Source organism: Thalassophryne amazonica, chromosome 2, assembly GCF_902500255.1.
Source record: "Thalassophryne amazonica chromosome 2, fThaAma1.1, whole genome shotgun sequence".
Lineage (NCBI taxonomy): Eukaryota > Metazoa > Chordata > Actinopteri > Batrachoidiformes > Batrachoididae > Thalassophryne > Thalassophryne amazonica.
The window spans coordinates 12,762,949-12,781,905 of record NC_047104.1 but is presented as its reverse complement, the minus strand read 5'-3'; the positions used below and the strand labels follow the sequence as shown (position 1 = coordinate 12,781,905).

Here is an 18,957-nt window from a genome sequence, read left to right as displayed (position 1 = left end):
GTGCTCCTGTGACGAAATTTTTGTGATGGTTTTTTTTTTAACTCACTATTCCTAACCCTACTCCTACCTCTGACCCTAACCTTAACCATAACCTAATCTTACTCCTTCCCCCCACCCTAACCATAACCACCCCGACCCCCCCCCCCACACACACACACACTTCACTTAATTTCGTGCAGCCATCACAGAATGAATTAGAATGAATTCATGCTGCCATGAAGAAAATGAGGCGCTTTTCGTCACAATATCAGAAACCAATAGATTAATTTATATTTCGTGCTGCTGCTTGCCGTGAGACCAGGTTGCGTTCAACTGTTGTCTGTTGCACCATCAGTTAAGAAAACTCAGCATTTCATGTGGTCATCTTTGTAAATGCTTTGAAGATTGTCATCTTGGATCTGATGGTCAAAACAAATTTGTTGCAAAGAAAAGACACATCCCTTCTTCCATATTTTTAAAATAAATACTTTCTCCTTAAAGATTCCGATTCTGTCCATTTTCTTCTTTTTGGGTTCTCTCATCTAATAATTTTTAGATCACTGATGAGTAGCACCAGCACTGTGCTCATGCATGAGAAGTGCACGTCCTACACAAACCACAGTCCAGGTTGAGTAACAACAGCCACTTTATGTGAAAGAGAATTTGTCAATCTGTCGTCACTGAGCATGTTGAACAGCAACTGGTTTTCCTTGTTATAAAAGCTCAACATCAACCGTTTTTCCTGCACGTTTCCTCTGTGAGTTGGTACCAGTCATAGCAGTCATGATGTTCCAGGCGGCTCTGCTCAGCTTCCTCTTCTGCTCCGTGCAGAGCCACAGCATCCCGGTAAGCAATCATCAACCCACACTGAACTCAAACTCACTGCACACATTCAGCCATTCAAACAAATAGTGCTGATCAAAACATCAAACTAGAAGCACTCGGAGAGCGCAAACCTCTGCCAAAGCCATAGGGTCACTGACGTCACATGGAATACTCTTTGGCAAAGAGACTTATTCCACATCGTTTCACGCATCTACTGTCATGTTTCAGATTCGGTGGTTAAACCCTTAGATCTTCAGCAAATGTATTTAGAAAGAGAAACTGCATGAACTACACAAGTTTTTTTTTTTTTTTTCTAATAAGTTTATTCAATGAGGAGAAACAAAAGCTAAATTATTGTTGTGTCGTAACTTTGTCTTTGTGACCTGTCTTCATGAAGATGGATGCAAAAATGTTGAAATTGGCCCTATCCTGCAATGATACAGAATCCTTAAAATAATTACTGGATCTCGATCGTGTTCTGGATCATTACCAAAGTTTAATGACTTCTAAGTTAGGCCAAGATACACCCCTGGTAAAAATTTCATTGAAATCCATTGAGGATTTTTTGAGTAATCCTGATAACAAACCAACCAACCAACAAACAAATGGATGCGACCGAAAACATAAGGAGGTAATAATCAGTGTCATAATTACCTAATGGTGCCAAAAGTCACATTTCTCAAATCCCACGAGGTGAGATGTGTGACTTAGAAAAACAAAACTGCACTCATGATTTAACCTTCTTGTTTTGTTGGTTTGTCATTAGGACGACACAAAAATCTGTTGATTCATGAAGCTTGGTGCAAAGGCAAATTTCTAAAAAAAAAAAAAAAAAAAAGAATATATATATATATATATATTCTTTTTTTTCCATGTGAATGAGATTTGTGTAAAGAGGTGCTTTACACACCCATCCAGTGGCTGATTTCATTTTGCACTCACGGGCAATAAATGTGCAACATTCTCATGTATCTGCTGCTGTCTGCATGACATTACCGCCCGCTATCATTTATTTATGCATTTACTCACCTGCAAAACTGTTTCCACCCCAACGCGCAAAAGTTTGGATTGCTCACGCAATTGAGCACTTGTATCTGGCATCTCAGTAAATCAGGCACTTAACTGACTAATCGATAGAAAGGGTAACATCCTCCACCTGGAGAATTTTAATGAACTATAAATTAAATTACTTTATGAAATGATTTCATCAAGTTGACACGAAACATCCCAGCAGCATTTGTTCAGCTTGTACAGAATAATTTAGATAACACACCAAAATTACATATTTCCATAAGATGTTAAGAATTATTATAAGTGCAGTTGTGAAGGCAACACCAAACACAACACAGTGCCCTCCAAAAGTATTGGAACACTTGGTATTTCACAAATTTAAATACATACATACATACATACATACATACATACATACATACATATATATACATATATATATATAGATAGATAGATAGATAGATAGATAGATAGATAGATAGATAGATAGATAGATAGATAGATAGATAGATAGATAGATAGATAGATAGATAGATAGATAGATAGATAGATAGATAGATAGATAGATAGATAGATAGATAGATAGATAGATAGATAGATAGATAGATAGATAGATAGATAGATCAAATCAAACCAATTTTATTTATATAGCGCCAAATCACAACAACAGTTGCCCCAAGGCACTCTATATTGCAAGGCAAAAGCCATACAATAATTACAGGAAAAACCCAGCGGTCAAAACGACCCCCTATGAGCAAGAACTTGGTGACAGTGGGAAGAAAAAACTCCCTTTTAACAGGAAGAAACCAGGTTCTGCTATATATATAGATATATATACATACATACATGTAGAGCAGATCTCTACAACTTGATATGAATTAATAAAAAAAACTATATAAGCCAAGATGATGGGTTGCATAAGTAATGGAATGCTTGGGTATAATATCTGTAAATAAAACATGTACTATGCAGAATACATTTTAAAACAGGAGATGAAATTTATCCTTCAAATGAATTGATTTGAAGAATATTTAAATGTGACAAAGTTAATAATTGTCACTGTGCATTAAAATAAAGAAATAATGGAAGATCTCTTTTATTCTTGTGAAATTGCACGAAGCTTGTAGAGATTGCTGCATGATTTCCAAAAAAAACAATTACACAAACTTTCAAGATATCAACTTTCATGTTTGGAGTTACTCCGAACAACAACAAAATAAATGACTTTCTAAAGAATTAATAATCTTTAAAAGTATGTCCCAGTGCAGTGGGACGCAGAGCAGTAAAATCACCATTGTGCAAAACACTATGCAGTCTTCTTACTTAGAATTTGCCAGGATAAGTTGTGTCATATTTTGACTTTTTTTCTGAGGTACAAACAAAATTTCCAAGTGGTGTATAAATATTGTTGTTCTTCAAATTAAACAGAACTGTATCAACAAAATTTTCTTGGTAAAAAGTTTTCTTTATGAGTTTTTTTGCTATTTTGAGTCTATGTGCCAAATAAATTCATTCATTCAAAATTCACTTTTCTACCAAAAAATTCATAGGCTGTCCAGACCTGCTCTAGGAATTAATCTGGTGTCATCCAAACCTATTTTTTGTTTTTGTTTTTGTTTGCTTTTTGACTGACTAGAAGGAGAGAGCATATCTCACCCATATTGGCCTCTCTTCATTGGCTTCCTGTTAAATCTAGAATAGAATTTAAAATTCTTCTTCTTACTTATAAGGTTTTGAATAATCAGGTCCCATCTTATCTTAGGGACCTCATAGTCCCATATCACCCCAATAGAGCGCTTCGCTCTCAGACTGCAGGCTTACTTGTAGTTCCTAGGGTTTGTAAGAGTAGAATGGGAGGCAGAGCCTTCAGCTTTCAGGCTCCTCTCCTGTGGAACCAGCTCCCAATTCAGATCAGGGAGACAGACACCCTCTCTACTTTTAAGATTAGGCTTAAAACTTTCCTTTTTTCTAAAGCTTATAGTTAGGGCTGGATCAGGTGACCCTGAACCATCCCTTAGTTATGCTGCTATAGACTTAGACTGCTGGGGGGTTCCCATGATGCACTGAGTGTTTCTTTCTCTTTTTGCTCTGTATGCACCACTCTGCATTTAATCATTAGTGATTGATCTCTGCACCCCTCCACAGCATGTCTTTTTCCTGGTTCTCTCCCTCAGCCCCAACCAGTCCCAGCAGAAGACTGCCCCTCCCTGATGCTGGTTCTGCTGGAGGTTTCTTCCTGTTAAAAGGGAGTTTTTCCTTCCCACTGTTGCCAAGTGCTTGCTCACATGGGGTCATTTTGACCGTTGGGGTTTTTCCGTAATTATTGTATGGCCTTGCCTTACAATATAGAGCGCCTTGGGGCAACTGTTTGTTGTGATTTGGCGCTATATAAATAAAATTGATTTGATTTGATTTGATTTGACTGACTGAATATTTCATGTCTGGTTTGAAAATCCTACAGAAATTAAAATTTCATAATTACATTAACATTGTCTTATTGCAGTAATCGGTTGTATACTGTGACAATCCTTCTGTTTTTACGTTGAACCTTTTCTTCTCACACGACACTCACTATTTCCTCCCATTTCCTAGTTTTCGCAGGACCTTTAATTCCACTAGATATGCTGCAAAGAATTACAGCCTTTGAGGATTACAGAGTGCTGAGGATCTCTGACTAAAACTGTTCTTTGTCCTCACTGCCATTTCCTGTTTGTGCAGGTTATTCACAGTTATTTGAAGTTACGAGCATTTGTTTGCTGAATATCATGTTGCACACTTGTGCACAAAAAGAGAAAAGGTTAATGATCTTCAGTGAAGACCATCATTGTTCAAGTGTCAGAAGAATATGTTTAATAAATAAAAGGAAAAATAGTAGCTCTCATGTGACAAGTTTGAATTCCAAAACTGAACTGAAATCCAACAAAATAAATCCTTATGCTTAAAAAAAAATCCCATCAGGTTCTGATTTCATCAAAATTGATTCAGTTGGATTCAGTCCCGTATTTCTGTTTGTCTTCTTTCATATTTCAGGGTTCATTTGAAAAGGTTGAGGAACACTCTGGTAAGACTGGACTTTTGTTTTGTATCATAAACACAGTGAATATTTTGTCTGAACCTAATTCTTTAAAACTGTGATCCACAGGCAACAGCATTGAGGACGAGGATGTCTCCGTGTCCACCCTGTTAGAGAGAGCAAATAACAATGTTGGTATGTTCATATCTACACATTTGTCATAAATCTTACAGGGTCTCTAATCACCTGCTTCGTGGCGTGCTGTAAAATCTTAATGTTACCCTCCCTGTAGAGCTCTATCTATGTTCACAGACAAGATGGCGGCACCGTCACCCATAGGCAAGCCACAGCAGCCACAGAACGAAGGCCAGTTTCAATAAAACTAAAGCCTTGTTATTTACAAAAATTGCACCAGCCACCTATTTAATGATGTCAGCCTGCTAAATGCCTCATCATTACCCTGGGAGGGGAAGGGACCAGAGACTATTAATCAATGCTGACACATCTTTCTTGCAAGATCACAAGTCCTCTCTTTGTCCATTTTTGTGACCTCTGAGTGCTTCATCCTGACATCATTGGCGCTGACGTGAATAACTATGTGACTGTATCTTGTATCATGTTCCTTAGTCTGTCTACCATTCTGCAGCATCAGCACCCTAAGATGGGATACGATGTTGGGAGCTCTGGCCCCAGGAATACATTTAATGTCAGCCAGTGTCTGTAACCTGACTTTGCGGGTTATAGAATCCCCTATCACTAAAGCCTGCCATTTTGGCCTGGAGATAGGAGTGGAAGTCACCCATGGGCTCAAAGAACTCACATCAGACATATTGAAGGGGGAAAACCGGTTCACAGTTCACAGATCGGGGTACCACAACCGGGCACCAAGCCCTACATGGCTTCCTCCTCCTAACCACAGTCTGACAGCCATCCTCCACAGTCAGCATTTCTAGGCTGATGCTAATGGGCATGCTAGCCGGCCGAACACTAACCTCACCTGGAGTGCCTGTAACATCTATCTCCACTGAGCTAATAAGCTGTTCTAGCTTGCGGACATGACTCTATAAAAGAGCCACCCTATGGTCCAGCATCATGCAGGATTTATGTGAAGTGTAGTGTACTTTGTGCACCAGAAAAATTCAAGAGTATAGCCAAGCAAGCGCAAGTTATAATGAATAATCTAACCACTTCTAAGATTTATACAAGAGTAAAACACTGAAAAACTAACAGAAGTATTAAAGAAAGGGGAGTTGACCTAGTTAATGCAAGCTAACCGCTAGCAAAAATGCTAGCCACTCTTAAGATTTGCATAGGATTAAAATGATGACCTAACTTAACTTTACCTAAAAACTAACAGAAGTATTAGACTGGCAAAAACAGTAATAAAAGTAATGGCAGGGGTGGGGGTGGGGGGTAGAGTCGGCCTAGCTAATCCAAGCTAACTGCTAGCGAAAGCTAACTGCTAGCAAAAGCTAACCCCTAGCGATTCACAACAGGATTGTAGTTAAATAAGATTCAGAGTAGATACACTTAAAAATCAAAAGAAGTGTTAAACAGAAATAAAAGAAATATATACAACTGTGTAAAGATCAAAAGAGCGTCACAACAGCAAACAATCCGTCGGAAGCAACTTGCCAGATCTATGATCCAGCGTCAGCATTCATGTTTTCAGACAAATGAATTCATTTAGTTATACAATGAGCAAACTCATGTTGGAATACATTCCAAAACCATGAATAAATTAAAACATTTACATGATTATTGCTGTGCTGTTTTGCAGAAAGGAGCTTAGACGAGCCTCTGATTGTGGAAGGAGACATCGCCATACCAACAGGCCTGCAGAATGCTGATCCATGCACACAGAGAGGCTGCCTGTGGCCGAGATCCAGAGATGGCAATGTCTATGTACCCTACCGCATCTCCAACCAGTACTGTAAGTACCACATCTAGAACCAGTCTGTAAGTACCACATCTCCAACCAGTATTTTACATATTGCATATCCAACTAGTACTGTAAGTACTGCATCTCTAAGCAGTGCTTTATATATTGCATCTCCAACCACAACTGTGAATGCTGCATCGCTAAGGGCCCTTTCACACATAACACACAGATAGAGGCAGAATGGTGGACAAAGGAGGAGTCAAATGCCACTCACGAATAATTGGAGCTGCCTGAAACACCTCGTACAGCTGTCACCACAACCATTCGCGCACACCAGAGGCCGAAAGACAGCGAGTGCCCTACGCATGCTCATTCAACTCCTCTCTCGGCAGGTGTCGCTCAAATTTCAGGTGTTGCACATGAACATCTAACACTGCTCGCTGGACGCTTAGAAAAGGCGAAGCTATTCGCACTCTCAGCATGAGTGCAGACAGCAGGCAACCACATTCAACCTGTCTGTGAAAACTGTCTATGTGCCCCACGAGTGTGGTATAACCTAGCAACACACATGGGCATGACTGTGCTGACCCCCCCCCCCCCTCCCCCCCCACACACACACACACACACACCACGGATTCAACATTGTCAACAGCGGCTGAAGGTCCTGGAGTGCGGTCGCTGTCCAGCCCAGTGTGATGCTGGAACACCTCTGCACCTCAGGGTGCTCTACACCCTGGCTGCGTCTAGAAATTCTGTCCATAAAAATAATGAACAGAACCGGTGACAAAGGGCAGCCCTGGTGGAGAGCATCGTGCACTGGAAACAGGTTTGACTTACTACCGGCAATGTAAATCAAGCTCCTGCTGTGGTCGTACAGGGACCGGATAGCCCTTAGCAAAGGACCCCAGACCCCATACTCCCGGAGCACTCCCCACAGGGTGCCCCGAGGGACACGGTCGAACGCCTTCTCCAGATCCACAAAACACATGTGGACTGGTTGGGCGAACTCCCATGAACCCTTGAGCACCCGATGGAGCATGTAGAGCTGGTCCAGTGTGCCACGACCAGGATGAAAACCACACTGCTCCTCCTGAATCCGAGGTTCGACCATCGGTCGAATTCTCCTCTCCAGTACTCTGGAATAGACCTTACCGGGGAGGCTGAGGAGTGTGATCCCCCTATAGTTGGAACACACCCTCTGCTCCCCCTTCTTAAACAGAGGGACCACCACCCCGGTCTGCCAATCCATAGGCACTGTCCCCAATCGCCACGCGATGTTGCAGAAGCGTGTCAGCCAAGACAGTCCCACAACATCCAGAGACTTAAGGTACTCAGGACTGATTTCATCCACCCCAGGAGCCTTGCCACTGAGGAGCTTTCTAACCACCTCGGTGACTTTGGCTTGGGTAATGGATGAGTCCGCCTCTGAGTCCTCAGTCTCTGCTTCTTTTTCGGAAGACGCGACGATGGGATTGAGGAGATCCTCAAAGTACTCCTTCCAGCGCCCGACAACATCCCCAGTCAGGGTCAACAGCTCCCCACCCGCACCGTAGACAGTGCTGGTGGAGTGCTGCGTCCGCCTCCTGAGGCGTCGGACGGTTTGCCAGAATCTCTTTGAGGCCGACCGATAGTCTTCCTCCATAGCCTCCCTGAACTCCTCCCAGACCCGAGTTTTTGCCTCTGTGATCGCACGGGCTGCGGCATGCTTGGCCTGCCGGTACCTGTCAGCTGCCTCTGGGGTCCCACCTACCAACAAAGATAAGTAGGACTCCTTCTTCAGCTTGACGGCATCCCTTACGTCCGGTGTCCACCACCAGGTTCGGGGATTGCCGCCGCGACAGGCACCAGAGACCTTGCGACCACAGCTATGAGCGGCCGCATGGGCAATGGAGGTGGAGAACATGGTCCACTCGGACTCCATGCCTCCAACCTCCCCCGGGATCTGGGAGAAGCTCTCCCGGAAGTGGGAGTTGAAGACCTCGCTGACAGAGGGTTCCGCCAGTCATTCCCAGCAGACCCTTATGATACGTTTGGGCCTGCCAGGTCTGACCGGCTTCCTCCCCTCCCAGCGGATCCAACTCACCACCAGGTGGTGATCGGTCGACAGCTCTGCCCCTCTCTTCACTCGACTGTCCGAGACACGTGGCCGAAGGTCAGATGATACGACTACAAAGCCGATCATCGACATCTGGCTCAGGGTGTCCTGGTGCCACGTGCACTTATGGACACCCTTGTGCTCGAACATGGTGTTCGTGATGGACAAACTGTGACTAGCACAGAAGTCCAACAACTGAACACCACTCGGGTTCAGATCGGGGAGGTAGTGCTTCCCGATCACCCCCTCCAGGTCTCACTGTCACTGCCCACGTGGGCAGAATACAATGATTTGCAAATCCTCTTCAACCTATATTCAATTGAATACACCACAAAGACCAACCCAGTCTCACAGCAAGTGGTGATTCAGCAGCACGAAATATACATTAATCTATTGGTTCGTCATATTGTGACAAAAAGCGCTTCATTTTCATCACGGCAGCACAAATTCATTCTAATTCATTCCGCAATGGCTGCACGAAAAAAAAAGTGAAGTGGGGGTGGGGGTTGGGGTGGTTATGGTTAGGGTGGGGGGAAGGCGTAGGATTAGTAATAGTGAGTTTAAAAAAAAAGTCACGAAAATTTGACTCATTTCGTCACGGGTGCACGAAAAATAAAACGTGAAACTGGGCTGCAAAGTCAAGATATTTAATGTTCAAACTGATAAACTTTATTGTGTGGTGCAAATATTTGCTCATTTTGAAATGGATGCCTGCAACACTTTTCAAAAAAGCTGGGACAGTAGTATATTTACCACTGTGTTACATCACCTTTCCTTCTAACAACACTCAATAAGCATTTGGGAACTGAGGACACTAATTGTTGAAGCTTTGTAGGTGGAATTCTTTCCCATTCTTGCTTGAAATATGGCTTCAGTTGTTCAACAGTCCAGGGTCATAATGCGCCACACATTTTCAATGGGCGACAGGTTTGGACTGCAGGCAGGCCAGTCTCGGGACGTCGAGCGGTGGGAGCCACATCGGCAGGCATTCCAAATGTGATTATTTATTCTATTCATACTATAATGACTTGCTAATACAGTCGTCATTCCTTCATATGAGTTAGATGTAACTGTCATATGATGTGTATTACAGCTGTGACAGGCTGTTCAGATGCACGCGGTGCAATGCGGTGTTGCAGCCATGATAACATAATACATTATCTAACCCATGAGTGGGACTGACCATGTATCTGTGACAATATGGTTATTATGGATGTAACACCCTGTCCAGGTGTGCACGCTACCCGTCGGCTCTGAGATGCATGGACTCACAGCGAGACATGGTGTTTTTGGTATGATTGAGCAATGCTCCCGTCGATGTCACAACCTGAATGTGCCCCACAGACTCTGCATGTTGCAATATTTCCTTTGTGAATCCCAAATGGGATGTACGTTGGGTGCAGTCCAGGACATGCCAGCAGGATTAGATATGATTGACCATGGCGAATGTCTCTTGAGCACGATTTGACTGTTCTGAATGCTGTTTTGACACTGTGAGAATATTTATAACGCAGTCAAAATGCAGTTAGAGTCCATCTCGACTGCCGTTCAATATTTTTCCACCTCGATTGGATGTTGGATGTAGGATAAGACTTTATTGATCTCACAGAGGAGAAATACACACGTTACGTCAGCTCTTAAAAAACACACAAGATGGGTGCAAGTAGAGGAAAATGTTCATCAAACAGCGTGTGCAAGGATAAGCAGTAATGATAATACTTGTAACAGTACCATAAAATAAGAAAATGAGGTAGAAATAGAATATATATATATATATATATATATATATATATATATATATATATACATACACATATATACGTACACACATACCTATACACATACACATATATACTCAACAAAAATATAAACGCAACACTTTTGGTTTTGCTCCCATTTTGTATGAGATGAACTCAAAGATCTAAAACTTTTTCCACATACACAATATCACAATTTCCCTCAAATATTGTTCACAAACCAGTCTAAATCTGTGATAGTGAGCACTTCTCCTTTGCTGAGATAATCCATCCCACCTCACAGGTGTGCCATACCAAGATGCTGATTAGACACCATGATTAGTGCACAGGTGTGCCTTAGACTGTCCACAATAAAAGGCCACTCTGAAAGGTGCAGTTTTATCACACAGCACAATGCCACAGATGTCACAAGATTTGAGGGAGCGTGCAGTTGGCATGCTGACAGCAGGAATGTCAACCAGAGCTGTTGCTCGTGTATTGAATGTTCATTTCTCTACCATAAGCCGTCTCCAAAGGCGTTTCAGAGAATTTGGCAGTACATCCAACCAGCCTCACAACCGCAGACCACGTGTAACCACACCAGCCCAGGACCTTCACATCCAGCATGTTCACCTCCAAGATCGTCTGAGACCAGCCACTCGGACAGCTGCTGGAACAATCGGTTTGCATAACCAAAGAATTTCTGCACAAACTGTCAGAAACCGTCTCATCTCAGGGAAGGTCATCTGCATGCTCGTCGTCCTCATCAGGGTCTCAACCTGACTCCAGTTCGTCGTCGTAACCGACTTGAGTGGGCAAATGCTCACATTCGCTGGCGTTTGGCACGTTGGAGAGGTGTTCTCTTCAACTCTATGCGAAGGAGATGTGTCGCACTGCATGAGGCAAATGGTGGTCACACCAGATACTGACTGGTATCCCCCCCCAATAAAACAAAACTGCACCTTTCAGAGTGGCCTTTTATTGTGGACAGTCTAAGGCACACCTGTGCACTAATCATGGTGTCTAATCAGCATCTTGATATGGCACACCTGTGAGGTGGGATGGATTATCTCAGCAAAGGAGAAGTGCTCACTATCACAGATTTAGACTGGTTTGTGAACAATATTTGAGGGAAATGGTGATATTGTGTATGTGGAAAAAGTTTTAGATCTTTGAGTTCATCTCATACAAAATGGGAGCAAAACCAAAAGTGTTGTGTTTATATTTTTGTTGAGTACATGCACCTCAAATGTTGAGAGCATGTGCTCTACATTCGGGCTGGCCGCACGACTGTGCCCGACTCTGCCTGACTGTTTGGAGTGCACTCAGACTGCTGTCGTAGGTTTTCGATTGCACCTCGACTTTGCCCAAATGGAGGTCGAATTTTCTTTCAGATGGCATTCGGGTTCATTCGGCCTATAGTTTGATGGTGGAATAAAGTCTGACCAAGAGGTGCTACATAAAAGGAGATCAATAGTGGACCTGGAACAGAACCCCATTATACCTCATATCTCAGTTAAAAACTCAGATTTGTTTTGTAGAACACATTGTTGAGAACATGACAAATAATTTCTCAACCATAAAAGAACTATCTTTTAGAAGATCTATTGATTTGCCATACCCACTGACTCCAAATAAGGGTCATATCAAAATCATTTTCTCCAAGAAAATACAGTGATCAAATGTGTCAAAATGTGCACTTCAGTCCACTATTGGCAACAATGAAACTGACGATGAGGAGTTGATACAGTGACGATAAAATGATCATGAAGTGTTGATGAAATGTTGATTAAGTTATGGTAAAATTTGATGAAGTGATAAAATGATAAAATGATGAAATGAACATGAGATGCCATGTGTGCTTCAAAGCTACAAGAGAGAGGAACACCATCATCACAGGTCTTCGCTCGTTTGCTGAGTCCACCTGCATCCGCTTCACCCCCCAGAGCAGAGAACAGGATTTTGTTGACATCCAGTCTAGATCAGGGTATGAAACACAGTGCACCATACAGTAAATCTCCTTATTCTTCCTTTGGTTGCACCCCTTCGGTGTCAACTCAGCAGTTTATCTGTCTCCATCTCACCCTGTCCTCTGCATCTTCCTCTGTCGTACGAACCACCTGCATGTCCTCCCTCAGCACATCCATAAAACTCCTCATTGGCCTCCCTCTTCTCCTCCTGCCTGGTGGCTCCATCCTCAGCATTCTTCTTCCTGTACACTCTGGCTCCTTCTTCTGTACATCTCCAAACCATCTCAATTTTGCCTCAATGGCTTCATCTCCAAAACTCTCTACCTGTGCTATTCCTCTGATATATGTTGATTACTAATCCTGCCTATTTTGTTCACTCCCAAAGAAAACTGCAGCATCTTCTGCCTTCTGATTTTTTTGTTCACACCACCACCTCTAAGCCATATAACACAACTGGTCTTAATAACATCTTGTAAATGTTCACTTTCACTCTTTACTGCAGCAGATAAATGCATATATCATAGCAATCTTTGGCACAGTGGTACTTCTTGGTTTACTTTTTGCAAATAAGCTGTCAGCCACATCAGTTAGCAAAGGTGGCAAGGCTTTCAAGATGGTGCCTGGTAATATGTATTTCCATCATATATTTGCACAGTCTTGGTTTATTTCATTGTTGTAGCTGTTAAATAGTGTACTGTGGACTTGGGAGTTGGGGGGATCACTCCTGCTACCTTTCTCACCCACTACGCCCTGCCTGCCCTCTCTTCTTCACTTCTCTACCACATTCTCCATTACTTTGGACAGCTGACCACAAGTATTTAAACTCATCTACCTTCATCACCTCTGCTCCTTTTAAGTTTGAAGTGGTATTTGTGGATGTAACTCTGTATTGTAGTGCTTGACAAAGGATTCAAAAAAGTAATCCCTTACCCATATTGTTATATCAGCTATTGATGAATGATTGTTCTTGATGCAGTGCCATCTGAGGGATAAGAGACCACAGGTGCTCAGCTTAGGGTAGACCTTAGCCCTTTACACACAGAAATTCCTCCAGATTCCTTGAATCCTTTAATATTATCAAACATATTGTTTGATGAAAATTGTATGAATCTTCCTTACATTATCTTGCGAACATACAACAAACACAGTTATAGGTACATCAAGTTGATCACAAGAGCCTATACCTCCACAGGTGTCACTGATTAGATGAAGGTGACACATTCTTCCTCTTTTGGACTAAATATGATTCTGGTGAAAGAGATTTTCAATTTTTATTGAGCTAAATCAAATAATCAGCTGCATCACAGGCTGCACTGAGGTCGAGTCGCACCAACACAACACCACCTATATGTTTCAATTTTAAAAAAATGCAGGTGATCTTTAAATGTGATGTTTAAACATTTTCAGACAAGACCAGCATTTGATGTTGATGTAGTTGGGGGATGATGGTCTAGTGGTTAAGCGTTGAGCTTCAGACCAGAGAAAATCAGTAAGGTTCCATGGGCATCTTCTGGGGTGTAATGAGCACCTTGTGTGGCAGCACCCTGACATCGGTGTGAATGTGAGGCATAACTGTGAAGTGCTTTGAGCTTCTGATGCAGATGAATAAGCACTACATAAATGCAGTCCATTTCCTATAGTTGGCATTTCTGTATGTGTGTGTGTGTGTGTGTGTGTGTGTGTGTGTGTGTGTGTGTGTGTGTGTGTGTGTGTGTGTGTGTGTGTGTGTGTGTGTGTGTGTGTGTGTGTGTGTGTTTTCACCTTGATTGTGAAGAACATGAACAAGATTCTTTGGGCAGGACAGTTGCTCAGATTCCACCACTTCCATCCCTTTTTCCTTTCTGTCTCTCATCTGCTGTGTTAGGGCCCTGTCCCACTGGGGAGAGGATTAATTGCGCATGAATTGAGTATACAAATTGCGGGCGTTCGTTGTCAACCGCAACAAAAATGGCCAAAAATGACAAATGTCCCAGTATGAATTACGGATATATTAATAATATATCAAATATATGATGAACAATCACGGTTATATAACGCAAGTAGTGAGGAAACTGATCCGACACATTGCGAATATCATGGCAGTATTACGGATGTATTATGAATGCATCGCGCACGTGTTGCGTGTGCACGGCATCTGCATTGCGGTCATAAAATAAGTGCACTGGGGCCTTTCGGCATCACTATTCACACCATCAATACAGGCTCTGGAGCATTTGCTGGAATTAGACAAGTTGATCACAGAGTTAATGTTCATGTTGTCATTCGAGGGTTAACTGTTCATGAGTTTGGGGAGCAGGAGGGGGGAAGCCGCTCACGGTGTGAGACAGTGTTTTTTTTTTTTTTTTTTTTTTTTTTTAGTGAGTTGTGGATAAACAGCAACTCTTCCTTTTGTTGGTGTTAAAAGTCCTGGATTGCAGCAGCTACGTCTCTGCGGATTTACATAGCCGGACCGGCACTGACTGGCAGGTATGTCACTTTCTGCCACATACAGTACTTTGGGTTTACGTGACATGTTTGTTATGCATTCACAGATTGTCCACAAATCAGCTGCAAAGCAGATGTAATAAAAACACTTTATTCGTGGCCAATTTTTTGCATTCGCTACAACATATTTTAGTTTGTGATGTGGACATGATGGGCATGATATATATCTGTTTTACACACTGTCCCAGTCCACTGTCAAGCCGCAAATCCCCGTCAGTTGTGGATATCAGCGGTTAACGGCAGATATACAGCGCATAGAGTGAATATGTATTGTGTATGAATTGAGTATATATGGAGTATGTAAGGCGGATGTCATCCGCATTCAGATTTTTGAACGGCTCAAAAATCCTGGCTGCGAACATGCATGCCTCTGTGGATGATCACGGGCGTGTTCGGATGATGGCCAACTCATACAGGTATGTTACACGGATATTGCGGATGTTTGGCGAATATAGGACAATTTTGTGCGCAATCCATACGCAAATCCTTCTAAACGCCAGTGGGACAGGGCCCTTAGTTACGGTGCACCTGGAAAGTATTCACAGCGCTCCACTTTTTCCGTATTTTGTTATGTTACATCCTTATTCCACAATAGATTAATTCAGTTTTTTTTGTGACAGTGATTTTTTTTTTTTTTTGCAAATTTATTAAAAATGTAAAAAACTAAGAAATCACTTGTACATAAGTATTCACAGCCTTTGACATTAAGATGAGAATTGAGCTCAGGTGCATGCTGTTTCCACTGATCATCCTTGAGATGTTTCACAGCTTAAGTGGAGTCCGCCTGGGGTCATTCCAGTTGATGGGACATGATCTGGAAAGGCACACACCTGTCTACATATAAGGTCCCACAGTTGACAGTGCATGTCAGAGCACAAACCAAGCATGAAGACAAAGGACAAAGGAATTGTCTGTAGACCTCCGAGACAGGACTGTCTCAAGGCACGAATCTGGGGAAGGGTACAGAAACATTTCTGCTGCTTTGAAGGTCCCATTGAGTACAGTGGCCTCCATCATCTGTAAATGGAAGAAGTTTGAATCCACCGGGACTCTTCCTAGAGCTGGCCGCCCATCCAAACTGAGCAAGTGGGGGGGGGTATCCTTTGTCAGGGAGTTGACCAAGACCCCAATAGCCAATGGAGCGGAGAAACTTCCAGAAGGACATCCATCTCTGCAGCAATCCTCCAGTCTGGCCTGTATGGTAGAGTGTCCATAGAGTGTCCAGACAGAAGCCAATCCTTTGTAAAAGGCACATGGCAGCCTGCCTGGAGTTTGCCAAAAGGATGCTGGTTATACAGTCACAAATTGAGTTTTACCGGCGACATGTTAACGGAGCTGGTAAAACAGAGTTTTACGGATATTTATGACCGTAATCCAGCATGAACGTCTGCAAATTATCAGGCACAAGGGGGTTATTCTCATTCTAATCTAATTCCATCTTTTGCATAGTTTATTTTTCTGGAGGTAATTCGGTCGGCGAGACTTATTGTCGAGGCAGTGTCGCTCCAACAGTGCTCAGGGCACAGAGTAATCCATCAAATGTGAAAATCTATCAAATCCAGAATTATCTGATACAGATAATTCTGTATCAGATAATTACAGATAATATAATTACATATTATCTGATACAGATAATTCTGTATCAGAATCCACATCAATACTTTCATATGGTACCTTAAATTCACCCATTTCGGCATCATTGTTGGTGCACAACTTTCTCTCGCTCTCAGTTAACAGCGCCATTATTGGCATCTGCGTAGCAGCGCGTGCGGCGGGTCAGGGCGTGGAGTAATACATTAAATGTGAAACAGTCAAATATTTTGCGACCTTACACCCGATATTATACCGTCTGAAATCTTACACAATTAATCAATCAGATTTCCAGAAAAATATGTAATTGGATTAGAATGTTTAATAACTGCTGCATTTACTAACTGTCAGTTTTTGTTTGGGTAAGCCATTTTCACATTCTTTCAGGTGTTACTCATTTGTTGGTCGTCGTGGTGGTGGGCAGACAGTGTCGCTGAGCCGCCAAGGTTGTGTTTTCCATTCGATCATCCAGCACGAGTTGCTCCATGCTCTGGGCTTCAACCACGAACAAACCCGATCTGACAGGGATGAGCATGTTCGCATCCTGTTAGAGAATGTCATTCCAGGTAAGTCACAAAGGTTTTTACCATTTAGAATTGGATAAAATAGAATTCTGAACTTGTAGTAAAAAGGAGAAGGTTGACAGTTTAATCAAGTGATCATTTCAGAAGATGATGGTTAACTTCTACATAACCATCACGTCCCATCCTCTAATCATCCATCACCATCTGGTAGACTTGTGCCACGGCACGGGACAAGGGCAGAATCGATACAAGTCAAGTCTGGGAACATGCACTGGTGCCACGCACACTGCCACATCCATGACACACCAGGACCACCACTGTTGCTGGATGGCAACCAGTCCAAGGGCAAAATGAAGTGTATCATTTGCTCTATTGAGCAGGTGATTACCATTATGTTACCATTCCTCCACGACCTGTACCCTGCCAAGATCCTAAAACATGCTAAGAAGATTGTGGTTGATCCATCCCATCCTGGTCACCGTCTTTTTGAAGAATTACCCATCACTGAGTTGTGGTCCATTGGGACCAAAGCCATGTGACACAAAAAACAGCTTCTTCCCCTCTACATCAGCCTCAGCAATAAATCTTATTTACCTCCCCTCCCCCGTCTCACTCATTCACACAGACACACACACACACACACACACACACACACACACACACACACACACACACACACACACCTAGACATTGTCTGTTTTGCACGTAGTACAGTCTATGCTTTCAGTGACATAATTTGGCACATTCTTGTATTTCTTTTACATTTCATACACATATTTAAATTATCGCTGTGTTCTTTAAAATGGCCTACTCAACATCCCAACACCTCTTTTTGCACAATGTTGCATATTTTGCACACCTTTCAATTTTTAAAGAATCACAGTGTACATCATGATAGCAGGGATGGTGGCCAAGTGGTTAATGCGCTTTGGTTTCAGTTCAGAAGGCTCTGGGTTCAAATCCCACCCCTGCCACATTTCTCCATGTAATGTGGAGTTGCGTCAGGAAGGGCATCCGGCGTAAAACCTGTGCCAATTCAACATGCAGATCCACCTTGGATTTGCTGTGGCGACCCCGAGTGTAAACAAGAGAGCAGCCGAAGGGACTTACTTTACATCATGATGTCGAATCTCTGTCTTGCCTTCTACTCTCCCTTCACCGGCTACAGTAAAATGTGTTGTGCACATCTGCATGCATAATGCTCACCACTCACTTTGGCCTACTGTACATGTAGTTCTTTATCTTATGCTCATGAACATTTGCATTGTTCTTACACTTGCTAAAAAAAAAAAAAAATCCACATTTTTATAAGTTATAGCCTTAATACAAAATTCCAAAATTCTTTTTTTTTCTCAAACTTCTACACACAATACCCCATATAATGACAACGTGATTTTTTTTTTGTTTTGTTTTGTTTTGTTTTTGGGTTTTGCAAATTTATTTAAAATTTAAAAACTAAGAAATCATATGGACATAAGTATTCACACCCTTTTCCATGAAGCAAAAAAAAAAAAAAAAATGAGCTCAGGTGCTTCCCGTTTCCACTGATCATCCCTGAGATGTTTCTACAGCTTATTTGGAGTCTACCTGGGGTAAATTCAGTTGATTGGACATGATTTGGAAAAGCACACAGCTGTCTACATATAAGGTCCCACAGTTGACAGTGCATGTCAGAGCACAAACCAAGCATGAAGTCAAAGGAATTGTCTGTAGACCTCCGAGACAGGATCGTCTAGAGGTACAAATCTGGAGAAGGAACACAAATTTTTCTGCTGCTTTGAAGGTGCCTGTCAGATCCTATGAGACTGATTAGAACTTGTGGAGAAGTAATGGAACTGTGCTCAGGTA

General features: G+C 42.4%; 1 protein-coding gene across 1 annotated transcript in view; it reads left to right on the top strand.

Annotated features, from left to right (window-relative positions):
• Nucleotides 1–686: 686 nt before the first annotated feature.
• The window catches only part of LOC117522313 (low choriolytic enzyme-like), a 50,229-nt gene continuing 31,958 nt past the window's right edge, over nt 687–18,957 (top strand). The window contains exons 1-6 of the mRNA XM_034183712.1: nt 687–825; nt 4,846–4,876; nt 4,958–5,023; nt 6,609–6,761; nt 12,411–12,528; nt 16,973–17,151. Coding sequence (XP_034039603.1) covers nt 763–825; nt 4,846–4,876; nt 4,958–5,023; nt 6,609–6,761; nt 12,411–12,528; nt 16,973–17,151 — 610 coding nt within the window. The 5' untranslated portion in view covers nt 687–762. The remainder of the gene's footprint in view (nt 826–4,845; nt 4,877–4,957; nt 5,024–6,608; nt 6,762–12,410; nt 12,529–16,972; nt 17,152–18,957) is intronic.